Here is an 18,493-nt window from a genome sequence, read left to right as displayed (position 1 = left end):
CTCTCATTGATGTTTCTATCTCTCTCTCCCTCTCCCTTCCTCTCTGAAATCACTCCCAGTATTGCCGACAACAACAAAGGCTTAACTACAACAAGACTGCGCACAAAGACCACAAGGGGGTGCACCAAGAAAGCATAAAAAATGCGGAGACAAAGAAACATGACAGAAATGGAGGATATAGAGCTAAAAACCGCAATTTTAAGGTCTTTCAATAATTTTCTAGAAACTGCCGATAAATGTAGTGAGATCCTCAAGAAATCTAATGAGACCCTCGATGTTGTGATAAAGAACCAAGTAGAAATTAAGCATACACTGACTGAAATAAAGTATATTATACAGGCCGAAACCGGTTTGGCTCAGTGGATAGAGCGTCGGCCTGCGGACTGAAAGGTCCCGGGTTCGATTCCGGTCAAGGGCATGTACCTGGGTTGCGGGCATATCCCCAGTGGGAGATGTGCAGGAGGCGGCTGATCGATGTTTCTCTCTCATCGATGTTTCTAACTCTCTATCTCTCTCCCTTCCTCTCTGTAAAATATCAATAAAATATATTTAAAAAAAAAAAAAAAGTATATTATACAGACACCCAACAGCAGACCAGAGGAGCGCAAGAATTAAGTCAAAGATTCGAAATGCAAAGAAGCAAAAAACACCCAACTGGAAAAGCAAAATGAAAAAAGAATATGAAAATAATGTAAGGAGCCTCTGGGACAGCTTCAAGTGTACCAACATCAGAATTATAGGGGTGCCAGAAGATGAGAGAGAGCAAGATACTGAAAACCTATTTGAAGAAATAATGACAGAAAACTTCCCCCACCTGGTGAAAGAAATTGACTTACAGGTCCAGGAAGCGCAGAGAACCCCAAACAAAAGGAATCCAAAGAGGACCACACCAAGACACATCATAATTAAAATGCCAAGAGCAAAAGACAAAGAGAGACTCTTAAAAGCAGCAAGAGAAAGAAACTCAGTTACCTACAAGGGAATACCCATCCGACTGTCAGCTGATTTCTCAACAGAAACTTTGCAGGCCAGAAGGGAATGGCAAGAAATATTCAAAGTGATGAATACCAAGAACCAACAACCAAGATTACTTTATCCAGCAAAGCTATCATTCAGAACTGAAGGTCAGATAAAGAGCTTCACAGATAAGGAAAAGCTAAAGGAGTTCATCACCACCAAACCAGTATTATATGAAATGCTGAAAGGTATCCTTTAAGAAGAGGAAGAAGAAGAAAAAGGTAAAGATACAAATTATGAACAACAAACATGCATCTATCAACAAGTGAACCTAAGAATCAAGTGAACAAATAATCTGGTGATCATAATAGAATCAGGGACATAGAAAGGGAATGGACTGACTATTCTTGGGGGGGGGGAAGGGGTGTGGGAGATGCGGGAAGAGACTGGACAAAAATCGTGCACCTACAGATGAGGACAGTGGGTGGGGAGTGAGGGCGGAGGGTGGGGCGGGAACTGGGAGGAGGGGAGTTATGGGGGGAAAAAAGAGGAACAAATGTAATAATCTGAACAATAAAGATTTAATTAAAAAAAATAAAAAATAAAAAATAAAAATTTTTTTTAATTCCTATTTATAATATTTATAGCATTAAAAAAAATTCTGTCACTAGTGTGTACAATATTATTACAAAGATACAAAGAAATATAAGACACAGATTCTGCCATCAGATGTTACCCTGCTGCTTGCCCAGTCTGGAGCCCCTGAGAATATCCAGAAACCAATTTTTAGTTCATATATAATCAATTAGCAGTTTCAATTCCCTTTTGTTATATATGTGTATGTATAAATATACATATAAGTATATATACAAAAACTACTTCCAGATTAAGATTTTGCCCAAAGGACTCTAAAGTTAAAAATAATTTTCAAATCACTAATTCAGAATAACATGCATAAAGCAATTTAAAAGTGTTAAACTGTGTAATGCCAGACTATTAAAGTGGAAAAACATTTTTGAGAGCTAAATGTACTTAATATGTACTATGACATTCTCTCTCTCTCTTCTTTCTATTTTAATTTTAATGCTTAAGAGTAAACAAATTTTAATTTATTTAGCCAATATGCCAATTTAAGGTAAATTTCATTTTCAACCTGAAAAGCATTAAATGTAACCAATACTTACTTCTGAATCTTCAGATAGGCCATTGCTCTGTTAGCTGGAAGAAGGGCATTAGCGCCATCTGCTGCTATTCCTCGAGTATAGCATTCAATTGCTCTTTCATACTTTCCCTCTTTGAAAAATCCATTCCCCTATCATTTTGGAAAGAAGTATGGAGAAGAATGAAAACATATGCAAAAAAATTAGCTGAATTCACTACAAGGACACCAGTCATCAATTTATTATATAATTAAAGTATATTTAGTTGTTAAAAATAATTAAAGTATATTTTATAATAATTAAAGTATATTTTAATTGTTAAAAATCTAGCCCATGATACATGTTTTAGAATTTGTTAGTTTGAATTGTTTTATAGAATGTTATTATTCTCTTCAGCTCCAAAAAAGAAAAAAGTATACTACTCTATTACTCTGTATCATTAACCATTATTATACTAATTAGGTATTACACAAAGCTCAACTTTAAACACATTTTAATAAAGAGGCCCAAATATTATACTCTTTAGTTAGTTAGAAGCTGTACAAAAGATGTTTGTAACTCACATAATTTTTGTGAAAGAACAGAGTATCAGAACTGAACAACTCACTCTTCAGTAGCATTAATAAACCTAAACATAGGCTAAATTAAGCTGTATTGAAATGTGTATACTAGATTTTATTGTAACGTTTACTTATAATCGAAGTCAGGTATATCACAATCAATGATCATTCCATAAGTATTTATTAGGAGTCTTCTATGGGTCCATGAAAAGCTGTAAATATATTAAATTAAAACTCAACTCAGGATTTCTACTGTAATTTTTTATCAGATAGTCTAGTGCGAACTAATGAAAATAATTATAAGAACAAATTGTAACTTATTTCTGTTAAATCTACAACTATATGTACTAGTAAATATGTTAAAATGCTCAAAAGTAGCCCTGACTGGTTTAGCTCGGTGGATAGAGCGTCAGCCTGTGGACTGAAGGGTCCCAGGTTCGATTCCAGTCAAGGGCATGTACCTTGGTTGTGGGCACATCCCTAGTAGGGAGTGTGCAGGAGGCAGCTGATCGATGTTTCTCTCTCACTGATGTTTCTAACTCTCTCTCCCTCTCCCTCCCTCTCTGTAAAAAATAAATAAAGTATATTTTTTTAAAAAATGCTCAAAAGTAATTTGTTCCCTAAAATTGAATGTTTTTTAAAAATTATGTATTAAGTCATTAATTACTCAAATTTTGAACTAGTAGGTTTCAGAAGTTTTATTATATTTAATTTTCAGTTCCTACTGAAAAAAGAATTTTAATGTAATATTAGAAAAGACAAAACCTTAACAGATATATAAGAAACTAAGAGTAAACTCAGCAAAACATAGATATGGTGGATTTCCTCTGGATTACCCGATCTTTCTCTGAAATGGCCTGCTGCTTATTCTGCTGCTCTTCGATTTGTTTTTTCTCTTCTTCAGCTGACTTAATCACTGTGTCAGCTTCCTTTGGGTGTGAGTTTTCTTTGGATGTTAAAGCCTAGGAGACATAGCAGCTAAACTAAAACAGGTAATGCAAGATGCATACATATTTGACTCTAAAATAATAAATGACTCAAATATATTGGAATTTTTGCTACACTTACAAAATAATATTTTTACTAATTCAAAGTCTTTCTACTTATTAAATAAAAGGCAAAAGACTATAATAAATTTAACGTGCATCTTATTCCAATTAAAATAAGTAGTATCCACTAAAGGTAGATGCTTGTTTATTTATTCAACAAAAATTTATTGAATTTCTACACAGGCCAGTTACTGTTCAAGGAACTATTTTCAAAAAGAAAATAGGTAATTACAACCACATAACCAAATTCTCAAATTTAATTTTCATAGTCATTATTTGATTTAAGACAAAATGCAAAAATATACAGCACGGTTCACAATTACAATCAAGTTGATATATTTACCAACAGGTTTTTATGTGCAATAAATAATGGCCATATTTAAAAGCAGATTTTCCTTAATCAGTGTCACTTTTTTCTCATAGTTTCAATAGATGGCAAAATAATGATAACTGATTCAACAGCCAAGTGAAAGGAATATATAACTGTTCAGTATCATTTGAAGCAAATTTTACATTTATATAACTATTTTCTTACTATTAAAAAAATTAGTACATAAATATGCTATGATATAAACTACAAAGATGCAACAACTTAAAAATCAAAGAAATATGCAAAAGTTTAGTACAGAAACCAAAACACAAGCCAAAACAAAGCAAAACAAAAAAAAATAATTCTGTCACCTGGGGGGAAAAAAAAGTAAAGCACAGTAGTTCTAAAGATCTCAGACAACTTTTTAAAATGATGATTAAGGATCTTTAAATACCATTATACTATCTCTTATTTGCAAGTTGTTTGGTAAAAGTCTATAGTACAAAAAATTAAAATTAGAATAATGTCTATATTAAATAATCTATAGTACAAAGTCTATGCTAAAACCCTTACTTCATCATATAAAGCTAATAAGTAATGCAGTTAATTTAAGTAACTAGTTTACCTGATCAATTTTCTTGAGTTCATTTGTTGCTTCAAAGTTATTTGGTTCCAGTTCTAATACTTTTTCATAATCTGAGTAAAAGAGAGGATAAAAAATACTTGAAAGGTACATATTTAAAAACAATAATTACTTGCTGCGACATGTGACAAATAGGCAACTGTCCAATAGCAAAATTAAGAGAAACTAAGAAATACTAACATTAGACTACTGGGCTCACTCTGTTCTCTCTGAAGACAGACAAAATCCTGACAGATCCGTTTCTTCCACCAGGAACGATTCTTGCTATGATAATTCATGTATCATGAAACCAAAAAGCTTAAGAATCTTTTAGGTATCATCTTTATTCAGACTATAATTTATATTTCACATACCAATTTTATGGAATAATAAAATGCTGACAAATTACAAATAAATAAAAATATATTAAGAGCTTTACAATCATGAACTATAACCTCACAATAGCCAACATCTATTCTACAGATGAGAAACTGAAAACCAGAGATGATACATAACCTTTCCCTGGTCACACAGCTAATACATGGTGGAATGAGAATTTGAACCAAAATTTCATTGCTGGCAAATAATGCATTCTTTCCAAAAATATCAAGGTAACTTTTTAAATTACAAAAATGAACTTTATTCATATATAGAAAACTCTCTGAAGGTAATAACTCTGATTATCCAATATTCTTTGTATAACATCTATTAAATTAAATGATTAAAGATTTAATTTAGATAACGATGATCTGGAAAATATTAATACCTTTTTTGGCATCCTCTAATTTTTGCAAAGCAAATCGAGCAGCACCTCGTCTTGCATAAGCCTTTGTATAACTCCTATTCAAGGCAATTGCTAAACTACAATCAGACTCAGCAACAGCAAACCTGCAATTAAAAAAGAAATTAAAGTGACATTAATAAAAATCATTTGTTAAAACTAAAACTTCAAAATTTGTTTCTGAAATCCCCCAAAAAGGGATTAATTTACCAACTGAAGGGATATTTCCCACCTCCTTTTACTTAGTTAAGCCTATTAAAAGCAATAATGTTTTATAGTAAAATGTTAAGTAGCAGTACCTTTAAGGCAAAGAACACTGTTTTCTCAGTATTGTATTATAGGTCCTGGTCAATATAGTTCCATAAGAAAGACAGCTAAAAAGACTGAAAAGGAAGGAACAAAACTGATATTTTTAGATGATATGATGGTATACCTAGAAAACTCAAAATATCTAGAGACATTGTTAGAAATAACAAAGTTTAGCAAGGTGGCTACTTTACTAGAGATGAGCAACAAAAAACAAATCTAACTAAGTATGTACAAGTGCCAAACCAGAACACTACAAGACTGTCTTAAAAAATATAAAAAAAAACTTAAGCGGAGGTATTTCACATTCATCTATAAGGCACAAAAACATAACTATAATTCTCTCCAAACTAATCTATAAATACAAAGCAATTGTAAGAAAAATCCCAACATAATTTTTCAAGAAATTTGACAAGATGATCCTAAATTTATATTGATAAGCAAAAACCCAAGAACATCCAACACCTTCCTGAAGAATAAGGCAGGATAACATGCCCTATACCAAATACCACCAAGACTTAAAATTATAATGCTATAGTAATTAAAGATAGTGTGGAATGGAGTTAGTAAGAGGCAACAGATCAATGTAAGAATAGAGGGATGAGAAAGAGATCCATGCAAACTTGAGATATGACATGGTAGCACTGCAGATCCATGGGGAAAGCATGGATATTCAATAAATAGGGCTGGAACAATTGGGATATTCTTATGAAAAGATATGAAATTGGAATTCTACCTTCAGCATATATAAAAATGTTTAAATGTGAAACGTAAGACATAAAAACTTCAGAACACAGGAGATTATAAACTCAGGGAAGGAAACTATATTAACAAATCATATTTTTAAAAGTGCTAACATTTTTAAAAAATACATTAAAATTATGAATTTCCATTTATCAAGACTCCATAAAGGAAATAAGCTACAAATTTAAAGATAATTAATTACTACAAGCAAGCACTAGAGAATTAGTACCTAGAATAAAGTAAAAATTAATAGCAAAACAGCCTAACAGAAAAATGGCCAAAAGATAAAACAAGCATTTCACAGAAAATACAAGTGGTGAATAATCATATAAGATGCTCAGCCTCATTAGAAACTGGGGAAATGCAAATTAAGACCACAATGAATTACCATTTTACAACTCCTTGACTGAAAACAATTAAGAAGCCCTATTATATCAGTACTAGAGGCCTGGTGCACAAAATTCGTGCACTGGGGAGAGGGGGTTCCTCAGCCCAGCCTGCGCCCTCTTGAAGCCTGGGACCCCTCACTCCTTACCGCCTGCCTGCTCACTGCTCCTTACCACTCAGTTCACTGCTCCTTGGTGCTGCCGCGGAGGTGGGAGAGGCTCCCGCCACCACCGCTGCGCTCACCAGCCATGAGCCCAGCTTCTGGCTGAGCAGCACTCCCCCTGTGGGAGCGCACTGACCACCAGGGGGAAGCTCCTGCGTTGAGCATATGCCCCCTGGTGGTCAGTGCACATCACAGTGACCGGTCATCCTGGTCATTCTGCAACAAAGGTCACTTAGGCTTCTATTATATAGATTGGTAAAGATACAGAACAGGACTTGAGGTGGTGAACGCACAATACAATACAGAGATGTCTTATAAAATTGTACACCTGAAATCTGTATTTTTATTAACCAACTAGAGGCCTGTTGCACGAAAAGATTCGTGCAATAGGCCTTCCCTTCCCCTGGCTGCCGGCACCGGTTTTCCTCCGGCAGCCGGGACCCAGGCCTTCGCTCCGGCCGGAGCCGCCTACAAGCCTTCGCTGCTCCGGCCGGAGCAGCCTTCAGTCTTCGCTCCGCCACTTCGCACCTATGTATGCAAATTAACCGCCATCTTTGTTGGTGATTAATTTGCATAGCTCACTGATTAGCCCATGGGAGGCGTAGCGAAGGTACAGTCAATTACCATGTTTGTCTATTATTAGATAGGATGTCACCCTGTATAAATTCCATTAAAAAAAGTAAAAAAAAAAAAAAAAGGATATGGAACAGGCATTCTTATACACTGCTAATGGGAACTGTAACCTTGTACAACTACCTTTATAACAAATGGTCATGACCATTTTTTTAAAAATATATTTTATTGATTTTAGAGAGAACGGGAGAGGGAGAGAGAAATAGAAACATCAATGATGAGAGAGGGTCATTGATTGGCTGCCTCCTGCAGGCCCCCTACTGGGGATCAAGCCGCAACTCAGGCATGTGTCCTTGGCCAGAATCAAACCTGGGACCCTTCAGTCCGCAGGCTGACACTCTATCCATTGAGCCAAACCAGCTAGGGCTGGTCATCACCATTTAAAGTTGAACATGTGCACACCCTACCACCACGCACCAAGAAACATGTAGAAAGGTGTTTATAGTATCAATGTTTTTAAATAAGGCAGGAAAGCAGAATGGGAGGTAGAGAGAATGGGGAGAAGGAGAGGAAGAAATAAATAAACCAACAATTCAGCAATAGGAGAATGGATACATCATGGTGTATTCCTAAGAAGAAACTGTATGTAATAGTGAAAAAGAGATCTACAGCTATATGCAAACATGAGGAATCTGAGAAATTTAATGTTCAGAGAAATTTAAGATTACATTCAGTATAATATACTTTTATAGTTCAAAAATAAGCAAAGTTATACAATATATTATGTATATAATAAACATTTTTTTAATCAAAACTGATAAATATACAACTGAAGGTAGTGGTTAACTAGAAGTGAAAAGGGTCAGCATATGGAGAGGTGTAGCAAGGTAGCCTCAAAAGTAGTAACGTTCTGGTTCTTAAATTGTGTGATGGGTTCATGTGAGATTATTTAAAATTATTCTTCAGCACTTATATATATTGTTGATATCAAATATTATAAAATATGAATATTCCCCTAATTTGTCAGGATATTAATAACATAAATTTCAAAGATCTAAAAATAGGTTACTTAGCCTTGGCCAGGTGGCTCAGTTGGTTGGAGCATCGTCCCGTGCACCAAAAAAGGTTGCAAGTTCAACTCCCAGTCAAGGCACATACCTAGGTTGTGGGTTTGATCCCCGGCTGGGGCATGTATGGGAGGCCATGGATCAATGTTTCTCTCTGACACTAATGTCTCTCTCTTTCTCCCCTCTAATCCACTTCTGAAATCAATAAAAATATATCCTCGGGTGAGGATTTAAAAAAGTAAATATAAATATGCTGTTTAAAATAGTGAAAACTCAGACACCAATATAATTCATATTTCCAAATGATAATTAAAACAGTAAGAATGCTGCCGAAACCGGTTTGGCTCAGTGGATAGAGCGTTGGCCTGCGGACTGAAGGGTACCAGGTTCGATTCCGGTCAAGGGCATGTACCTGGGTTGCGGGCACATCCCCGGTAGGAGATGTGCAGGAGGCAGCTGATCGATGTTCCTCTCTCATCGATGTTTCTAACTCTCTATCTCTCTCCTTTCCTCTCTGTAAAAAATCAATAAAAAATATATTTAAAAAAAAAAAAAAAAACAGTAAGAATGTCTTCCTTGATGGTGTTTATCTTTTTAAAAATTCCCTGCATATGATAAGACTATAACACATTTATTTTCTTCGACAGTAAGAATGTATTTAGCCCTAACTGGTTTGGCTCAGTGGATAGAGTGTCAGCCTGCGGATTCAAGGGTCCCAGGTTCGATTCCAGTCAAGGGCATGTGCCTTGGTTGCGGGCACATCCCCAGTAGGGAGTGTGCAGGAGGCAGCGGGTCAATGTTTCTCTCTCATCGATGTTTCTAGCTCTCTATCCCTCTCCCTTCCTCTCTGTAAAAAATAAAATACATTTTTTTTAAAAAAAGAATGTACTTAGAGTCATTATGACTTAAAGACTAATGTTGGAATATATTTTAAGTTTACCATAATAAAAGTTCTCTAGGTTAAATAGTAGATAAACAATTTTTCAAAATAATGGAGAAAAATTAATTTCTAAAAAGGAAATCACTCAGCTTACTTGCTTTTTCTTTTGTGAATTAGGTGTAGAACATCATTATTAGATTTTTTGAGGAGGAACACTTCAGTAAAGTAAGCTACGGGGCATGGTTTGAGCACCTGAATATTTTAAATAAAATGGCTTAAATAAAATAACTCAGTAAGAGGGAGTGAGCTATTAGAATTTACAATTGAAAATAAATGTAGTACAGGCAATCCTCAGGTTACGCCAGACTCACCATACATCATTTCATGGGTACATCGCCATCTCCCATTTATTCATTAAAAAAAAAAAAGTTCCGTCATTTCGATGTATGTACATATGTGCTTTATGTTTTTTACTTATTTACCACAAGTAAAGGTCAGGAATTATCTTTCTTTTAAATTTTTTTACTGTTTCACTTCATTACTGCTGTGTATGTGCTCCATGTGAGTGACGTAGGTGCTTATGTACGTGGGTTCCGACTTATGGCAAAAATCGCGTTACGTCGCGGCATGGGAACGGATTTCCAACGTAACCCGAGGACCTACTGTACTTTTTCAGTCCTTCCCACACATTTTTGTCATAAAAATTACTTTAAAATATCAGTCTCCATACTAAAATATGCACACATTATAAAAATTCCTTACTTTTTCATTCTAAAGTATGCCGATGCTCTGTTTGTTGGCAACACGGGATTATATGGATCGGCATTCATGCCTTTAGTGTAGCATTCAATTGCTTCATCATATTTTCCTTGTTTGAAATACTTATTGCCCTGAAAAAAGCATACAAGTCAGATATATACTGGCACAGAATTACAGAGCCATTTTTTGCCAATATTATCCAGCTCTTTATAATTAACTAGCTGTGTGATCAAGGTCAACAGAAAGAAATGAGAATAAAACAAAATAATCTTTTTACAAGTGCTGAAATTCGCTATACAGTCATAGTTTGGTCACAATCTGAGGGTTCTGGCAGAAAAATGAATAAAATACTTAGCATTATATATTTTTATTGACAATACTAACCCGCAGAAATGTAAACAAAAAAAGTATCAAGACGAAGTTTAAAAAGTGCCATCTTTTTGAAAAGCAATATACCTAGTTTTATAATGAGGCACTCCTAAGAAAAAGGAACATTCCAAAAAGTAAGCACAGATGGCCTGTGATATGGAGACGTGGAATATAATATTCACATCAAGAGTCACACACTAATTTTAAGTTACTTCAGTCTATTACTAAAATCCCAGAATAACTCTCTGTATGGTCTAAGCACTTTTACATATAAGAATTAATTTAATATTCACAACCCATTGAGGTTTATTAATAATATTAATTTTATTTTACAGCTGAGAAAATTTAATACAAGGAATTTAAAGAACTTATCATAGGATTTGAACCCAGGCAGTCTGATTTTAGAAAACACACTCCTAATCACTAAATTATACTGCCTTTCCATAAAGGCACAGCCAATAACAACTTAGAGAGTGAACACCCCCTAAACTATGTTGAAGAAATCCTGGGATCCACATGATTTTCTATACGTCCTGCCCACCTGAAGAAACCTAAAGCTAAGCCAAAGAGTACCTTTTCTTTTAGAGCAAGGGCCTTTTGTGAATCTATGTGAATTCCATCTTCTTCTGACTCTGATTCTTGAGACACAGAATCATGGGTACTCTCTTCTTTGTCAAGTTCATCAAGGATACTTTCCTGAAATTATAAGTAGAGGAACAGTGCTCATAATTACATAAACATTTAAAAAAAAAAAAAAAGACATACAAAAAAAGTATACTCAACAGAACTTAAGTTGCTATGATCTAAGGACCTAAAGGTCTATACTAGCAAAAGCAAACCAAATAATCTCTCATTGTTAAGAGAAAAAGGTACTCTTGTTTAGAAAATGAGGATCCAAACCACTTAAAGAATTTGACTTTGATTTCATAAAGTAAGCTAAGTCAAAAGAAGTCTACAGAGCACCCCTAAATCACAAACTATTAGCAGTGAAGTATTATGGGTTGAGGGAAGCGAAGTTTGCAAATAACCCCAAACCTAAAATCAACTAACAGCAAAGTCAAGCGCTTGGGTTCAGTCAAGGTTATGGGCCTGGGTTGCAGGATTCGTGTGAGAAGCAACCAACTGATGTCTCTCTCACATCAATGTTTCTCGCTCTCCTTCTTCCTCCCGCTTCTTCTCCTTCCCTCTCCTTTCCTTTCACACTCTCAAAAAAAAAAGAAAGAAAGAAAAAAATGTCCTTGGGTGAGGATTAACAAAAACAAACAAATTTGTGATATATTCACACAGTGAAATTCTGATCAGCAGTAAAAAAAAAAAAAAACCTACTGCTACTGACAATACGGATCAATCTAAGATGACACTAACAAAAGAAGCCAGACACAAAAACAGTACATATGTATGATATATTTACATGAAATTCCAAAACTGGCAAAACTGATCTAAATATTAGAGACCACAACAGTGGCTGCCCTTGGAGGTAATTAACTGAACAGGTTGGTGGCATGCTGGAAATGTTCTGTATCTTGATCTGGATGGTGGTTTCCCAGGTGAATTCATGACTAAAAATTCAGGCAGCTGCACATGTAAGGTTTTTGGACTGTATGTATGTTATATCTCAATAAAAACAGGAAAGTGCAAAGAAAATAATAACATAAAAATCAGAGTAGTGGTAATGTCTGGGGGTAAAGAGAGACAAGATGGAATAGGGAAGGAGCAAAATGGCAGTTTCAACAGGATTAGAAAATTCTCTTTAAATTAGATGGTCGATTCACATAGTACAAGGGACTTTTTCTGCTGAGTTGGGCTATTCTCAGACTGGTAACTAAGAAAGCACTTGTTCTTGACCAATGTAATGTTGATGCCTACATTATGGCTACAGTTCATACATTCACCAAAGGAACTTCTGGTTTAGACATGGAGGGGGCAGAAAATGAAAGTGCAATAATTTTCTGAGCCACCATCAGCTGACTCTTCATCAACAGAAGTCTGACTGGTTTCTCTTCTGCCTTGCAACTTCTTTCCCAGCACCAGGTTTGTTTCTTTACAGGTGGGGCAAAAGTAGATTCATAGTTTTGAGTACACAAAAGTTTATTCTTGAGTTATTATTAATTACTAGTAGCCTGGTGCACAAAAATTTGTGCACTTGGGGGTGGGGGTGAAGGGTGGGACCAGACCCCTCAGCCTGACCTGCACCCTCTGTCATGTTCCGGGACCCCGGCCACTCCTGGCCTAAGCACAGGCCTACAGGCTTGGGGCAGCCTGGCTCCCGAGGCCCCATTTTATCAAGAGAACAAAGTCGGCGTTAGTTATAGCCCTCACCGAACCCAGTACAGTGCATCTGTATGTACAACTGCCTCATTCATGTGCCTGCTTCACCCTACTGAATTACTAACATCTTGAGGACATAGTTCTGTCTTATCCTGCTTCAACTTCATGCCTGGCCTGGTGCCAGGGACCTGAGAGGGTTCGCTGAGTGAGTGAATAATGAGTAAGTGAGTGAGTGAATGAATGAGCAAGCAGCTATGGGGCCGGAACTTCTGCCTGACACCCACCCTGGGAAGTTCCTGCCCTGCTCCCAGCAGCCCGATGCCCCCTCTCCCGACTGCATAGTTCCTGTTCCCAGTGGCCCGGCACCCCTCTCCTGGCTACATAGTTCGCACCCCGCTCCCAGCTGCCTGACGCAAACCCTGGGAAGTTCCCACCCTGCTCCCAGTGTCCACCTCTTCCCTGCCCCACCCGGTTTCTCTGATCACCAGCTGGGCAATGGCGGCCCTGGGGGCCGCCTTTGCCCTGCCCCCCAGCTCTTGCCTGCCAGCTGGGTTTCGGATCACCATCAGCGGCAGGCAGCTTCTTCTGTCTTTTCCCTTTCGCCTCCCAGCATTGCGCCTACGTACGCAAATTAACCGCCATCTTTGTTGGTGGTTAACCGCCATCTTTGTTGGCAGTTAATTTGCATATTGCCCTGATTCACCCATAGGAAGCGTAGCGAGGGTACGGTCAATTACCATGTTTGTCTATTATTAGATTAGATACAAACAACTGGAAACCTACTTTTGTCCCAGCCTGTATTTATTTTATTATGATTTAGAACATGTATCTCTACATGCTCTTTTGTACAAATCAAATATTACATAATAAACACTTTTTTTTCTAAATATATTTTTCTTAGTTTCAGAGAGGATGGAAGTGGGAGAGAGAGAAACATCAATGATGAGAATCATTGATTGGCTGCCTCCTGCACGCCCCACACTAGGGATTGAGCCCACAACCCGGGCATGTGCCCTGACCAGGAATCAAACCGTGACCTCCTGATTCATAGATAGACTCTCAACCACTGAGCCACGCCATCCAGGCCATAATAAACACTTTTAAAAAGACTAAAAGGGAATGTATATTCCAAATCAACCCTTAAGATGGGTCAGACTCTAAAATAGGCTGGCCAAACAGGTTTCCTTTCACAGGTTCCCTGACTTGACAGTGGCTGCTTGGAGCACTGGGTAGAGGATTCTGAGGAGGAATACTGGTTCTCCAGTTACACTGCGTATCTGTTGGGAGACGGGAAGCACACACTACACTTTTGCTATTCGTGGTCTCTCACCTTCCTGGGATCAAAGCAGACCTGTTTTTATTGTCATACAGCCCAAGCCCTAAGACTAGACACAAAGGCATTCTCTTTTAGCCAGTATTCAACAGGTCCTTCCGTCTATAAAAAAGGTACTGGCAGTCATTCTTTTCTGGGAGTACTACTACCTTAGAATTCAAGTTGTTTAGGGATTAGAGATGGTGGGAGAAGGGAAGAGGGTGCAACTATAAATGGGTAACACAAACAAGATCTTTGTGGTAATGCAATATTTCTGTGTCTTTATTGCAATGGTGGTTACCCAAATCTACACATGTGATAAAATGGCACAGAACTATACATACATTGTACCAATGTTAATTTCCTGGTTTTGATACTATACTATAATTAAGATGTGCCAAAACCGGTTTGGCTCAGTGGATAGAGCGTCGGCCTGCGGACTGAAAGGTCCCAGGTTCGATTCCGGTCAAGGGCATGTACCTGGGTTGCAGGCACATCCCCCAGTGGGAGATGTGCAGGAGGCAGCTGATCGATGTTCCTCTCTCATCGATGTTTCTAACTCTCTATCTCTCCCTTTCTCTCTGTAAAAATCAATAAAATATATTAAAAAAAAAAAAAAAAAAAAAAAAAAAAAAAGATGTAACCACTGGGGAAAACTGAGTGAAAAGTACACTGGACCTCTATGTGCTATTTTTATTCCACATCAAATGTCTATAAGAGAAAGAAACACATTGTAAGAATTCAACATTATTTTTCATTTAATCCATGACTCTCAGCTAATGCCATGAAATTTTACTCAAATACTAAGAAACACATAATTAGATTAACTTACCACATCAAGTTTTGCCCATGCCTCATAATCATAAGACTTTATCCTGTTTTTTGTGTTCTCATCTTTGGTTTTCTTAGAAGACTCTTTTGCTTTACCTTTCTTCTTTTTCCTAAAATTCCTATTTCGAATTGGAGGCAAATTCTAGGGAGGAAAAAAAATACATGTTTTGAGCACCACTCTATTACTAATTTTTTGTATAACTAGTGATGTTTAAAATTCTCACTAAATTATATTTCATGTAAAATGTGTTTTTAAATTTAATTTTCAAGTGCTTAAAAATACCAACTTACCACCTTCACTTATAATGATAGTTTATGCTTGAAAAGCTTAATTCATCCTTTGACAAATGTCAAACATTGTTCAGTCACAAGAAAAGTATTGCCCAGAAATTTTAATTATACACTTAATTTGTAATCCTAAATTCAAACTTCAAAACCTACCTTATCTTCAGCCTTAGTACAATTAATTAGCAGTAATACATGGCAAATTGAACTGCCTCCACATCATTACATCTAATATAAAAAAGGCAGTCTTTAGAGAAACATTTGATTAAACCTAGGTAGTACCTACATTTTTATGACAATAGTGTATGTTAGTGTCATTACAAAATTACATATGATATACATGATATATATATACTCACACCAGCCATACTGCTATTCATTTACTTTTTAAAAATATATGTTTTTATTGATTTTAGAGAGGAAGGTAGAGGGAGAGCTGGAAACATCAATGAAAGAAACATAGATCATCAGCGACCTCCTGGTGCATGGGACGACATTCAACCAACTGAGCCACACCAGCCACACTGCTATTCATTTACTTTAACACATTGTTTGTGGGTAGTTTTTATCGCGCGCTAACAGGTGGCGCGGGCCATTTTTGCTAATTTTTTGCGCAAATGGCAACGTTCAGTAAAATTACGATAACTTTAGTTTTACATATTTTTTTTCAATGAAACTTTTTGTGATTTACTATAAAATGTATACTGAATTATTTTTCTTAGAATCGCACTGAATGCGTGGTGAGGTAGAGAATTGTGTGAAGGGATGACTCTACGCAGTTGAATAGATTACCGTTATACTTGGAAATACATACATAATTCACCATTGTATGTGTTAGAGACCCAAATTTTGTCCTTTGGAATTCGTATATCTGCATGTTAGCATCCCTTTAGAGCAATAAAAAAGTATAAAAATAAACGTATTTATACGTTACCCGCATTCTACCGCTAGTCTATAAAAAACGGATTAATATGTGTCCCGCGCTCTACTACCAGACAACGTAAAACGTATAAATACGTTTCCCGCATACAATGTGTTAAGAATTATCATATGATCTTTCTCTCACTAAGCCTTAAAAATGTCTTACTATAGTTATTATTATTACAAAGACTTTAAAAGCAGAATTTTCCAAAATGTTGACAGGAAGCAAATCACTTCTATTACAATATTTTCACAAACCATTTTAAAAGGGGCTTTATTTTAAAGTAAATAGTTCTGCTGGATTCTGAAGTAGAAATTTAATTAAGAAATTTACCTCTTCAGGGACACCATTCTGTCTTCTTAGTTCCATATCCTTTTGTTTAATATCTTCTTCCCAGTTTTCTAAATCCTTCATAAAGTCTTGTAATTCTTCTGCATTTTGTTTTACTTGTAGTTGTAATTCAATTGCTTTATTAGTTGAAGTCATTATGGCCTGCAGAGTTTTGAACAACCAACCTCTAATAAGAATTAAATTGAATTATTTACTTGTTTTATTTTATTTTTAAATATATTTCTTTATTGATTTCAGAGAGGAAGGGAGGAGGAGAGAGAGAGATAGAAACATCAATGATGAGAGAGAATCATTGATCGGCTGCCTCTTGCACTCCCCCTACTGGGGATTGAGCCCGCAACCCAGGCATGTGCCCTTGACCGGAATCGACCCTGGGACCCTTCAGTCCGAAGGCTGATGCTCTATCCACTGAGTTAAGCCGGCTAGGGCTTTATTTTATTTTTTTGAAACCTAGCTAATTAACTGCTTTTTACCTTGTCATAAATGGCCAAGATATATGGATAGAAGAGAGCCTAGAGTGATACTGAAGAAAGAAAATATCAGTAAATTATTTTTGAAATAGGTCAATCAACATTTGCTAAATTAACAAAAAATTAAGCCCTAACCCGTTTGGCTCAGTGGATAGAGTGTCAGCCTGCGGACTCAAGGGTCCCAGGTTTGATTCCAGTCAAGGGCATGTACTTTGGTTTCGGGCACATCCCCAGTAGGGAGTGTGCAGGAGGCAGCGGGTCAATGTTTCTCTCTCATCGATGTTTCTAACTCTCTATCCCTCTCCCTTCCTCTCTGTAAAAAAAATCAATAAAATATATATTTAAAAAAAAAAAAAAAAAAAACAAGTTTGGATATCCCTAAACTTTGAAAGGCAATCGGGAAGGAATCACTGAAATTAGCAAGTACCCATGGTAGCAGATTGTTGCTCATCTCTAGAGTTAATAAATTTATCCTAATTAACTCCTTTCCTCCTTTTTCTTTCAACATTTATTGACCTTCTGCTGTGTGATAGGTCCTGTATCAAGATTGAAGGAATAAAAAATAAGACAAAGTCCCTTGTCTAGTGGAGAAGAAAACAAAACAATCAAATACTAAGTAACAAAATATTATGTTAGGCAGGTTTCTCAACCTTGGGACTATTGACATTGTGGGCCAAACCATTCTTCATTGGGGGGGGGGGGGGGGACTGTCTTGTGCATTGTAGGATGGCTGGCAACATCCTTGGCCTCTACCGAGCAGGTGCCCATATATGACCACCTCCCCGCTAGACTGTGACAATCAGAAATGTCTCCCTGAGAGGCATAATAACTCCTGGTTGGGAACCACTGTGCTAGAGATACATATAAATGCTATGGGACTGACCACAAAGGACAGGCATAAATCAGATGGTAGGATGGTAGGTTCAAGAAGAGTCGACCAGGTGCTGCAACTTCAGCGGAGTTTCAAGAGGCCATCCAAGTGATTTAACTGAAGGAGTGAGCAGACAGTGAGGGACTATGAAGGACTCTCCCATGGAAGAGAAGGTGGAAATGAAACAGATCTTAAAATGCCAGAAAGCTATGTGAAAGTATTAAGGTGGTAAAATAAATGGTGGCTGATTAGACTGAGGAACTGCAGAGTGCGGAAGACTCCATCAGTGCCTTAGATTTCTAGTTTGGGAGACTGATAAGATTAGTGGTGACATTCTGAGTCAGGGATCACAATTTTAAAAGGATAAGATTGTAGGACAAATGAAAAGACAGATACTTCAGTTTGGGATGTTTTGAGTGCTTATGGGACATCAGGAGGACATGGTAGGTATTTACAGAGGGGTAGTTATAAATGTGGGCATCATTGGCATAAAGGT

General features: G+C 36.6%; 1 protein-coding gene across 1 annotated transcript in view; it reads right to left on the bottom strand.

Annotated features, from left to right (window-relative positions):
• The window catches only part of RPAP3 (RNA polymerase II associated protein 3), a 35,368-nt gene that overhangs the window by 14,546 nt on the left and 2,329 nt on the right, over nt 1-18,493 (bottom strand). Inside the window, exons 2-9 of the mRNA XM_081083362.1 lie at nt 16,639-16,797; nt 15,100-15,240; nt 11,261-11,383; nt 10,322-10,449; nt 5,425-5,546; nt 4,662-4,732; nt 3,514-3,639; nt 2,142-2,269 (exon numbers count right to left, since the gene is read on the bottom strand). Of these exons, the coding sequence (XP_080939488.1) occupies nt 2,142-2,269; nt 3,514-3,639; nt 4,662-4,732; nt 5,425-5,546; nt 10,322-10,449; nt 11,261-11,383; nt 15,100-15,240; nt 16,639-16,791 (992 nt within the window). The 5' untranslated portion in view covers nt 16,792-16,797. The remainder of the gene's footprint in view (nt 1-2,141; nt 2,270-3,513; nt 3,640-4,661; nt 4,733-5,424; nt 5,547-10,321; nt 10,450-11,260; nt 11,384-15,099; nt 15,241-16,638; nt 16,798-18,493) is intronic.

This window comes from Myotis nattereri (genome assembly GCF_964212035.1).
Source record: "Myotis nattereri genome assembly, chromosome: 2".
In the NCBI taxonomy this organism is placed as follows: Eukaryota; Metazoa; Chordata; class Mammalia; order Chiroptera; family Vespertilionidae; genus Myotis; species Myotis nattereri.
Note: the sequence above shows the minus strand (reverse complement) of the source record. Positions and strands in the feature narration are given on the sequence as shown.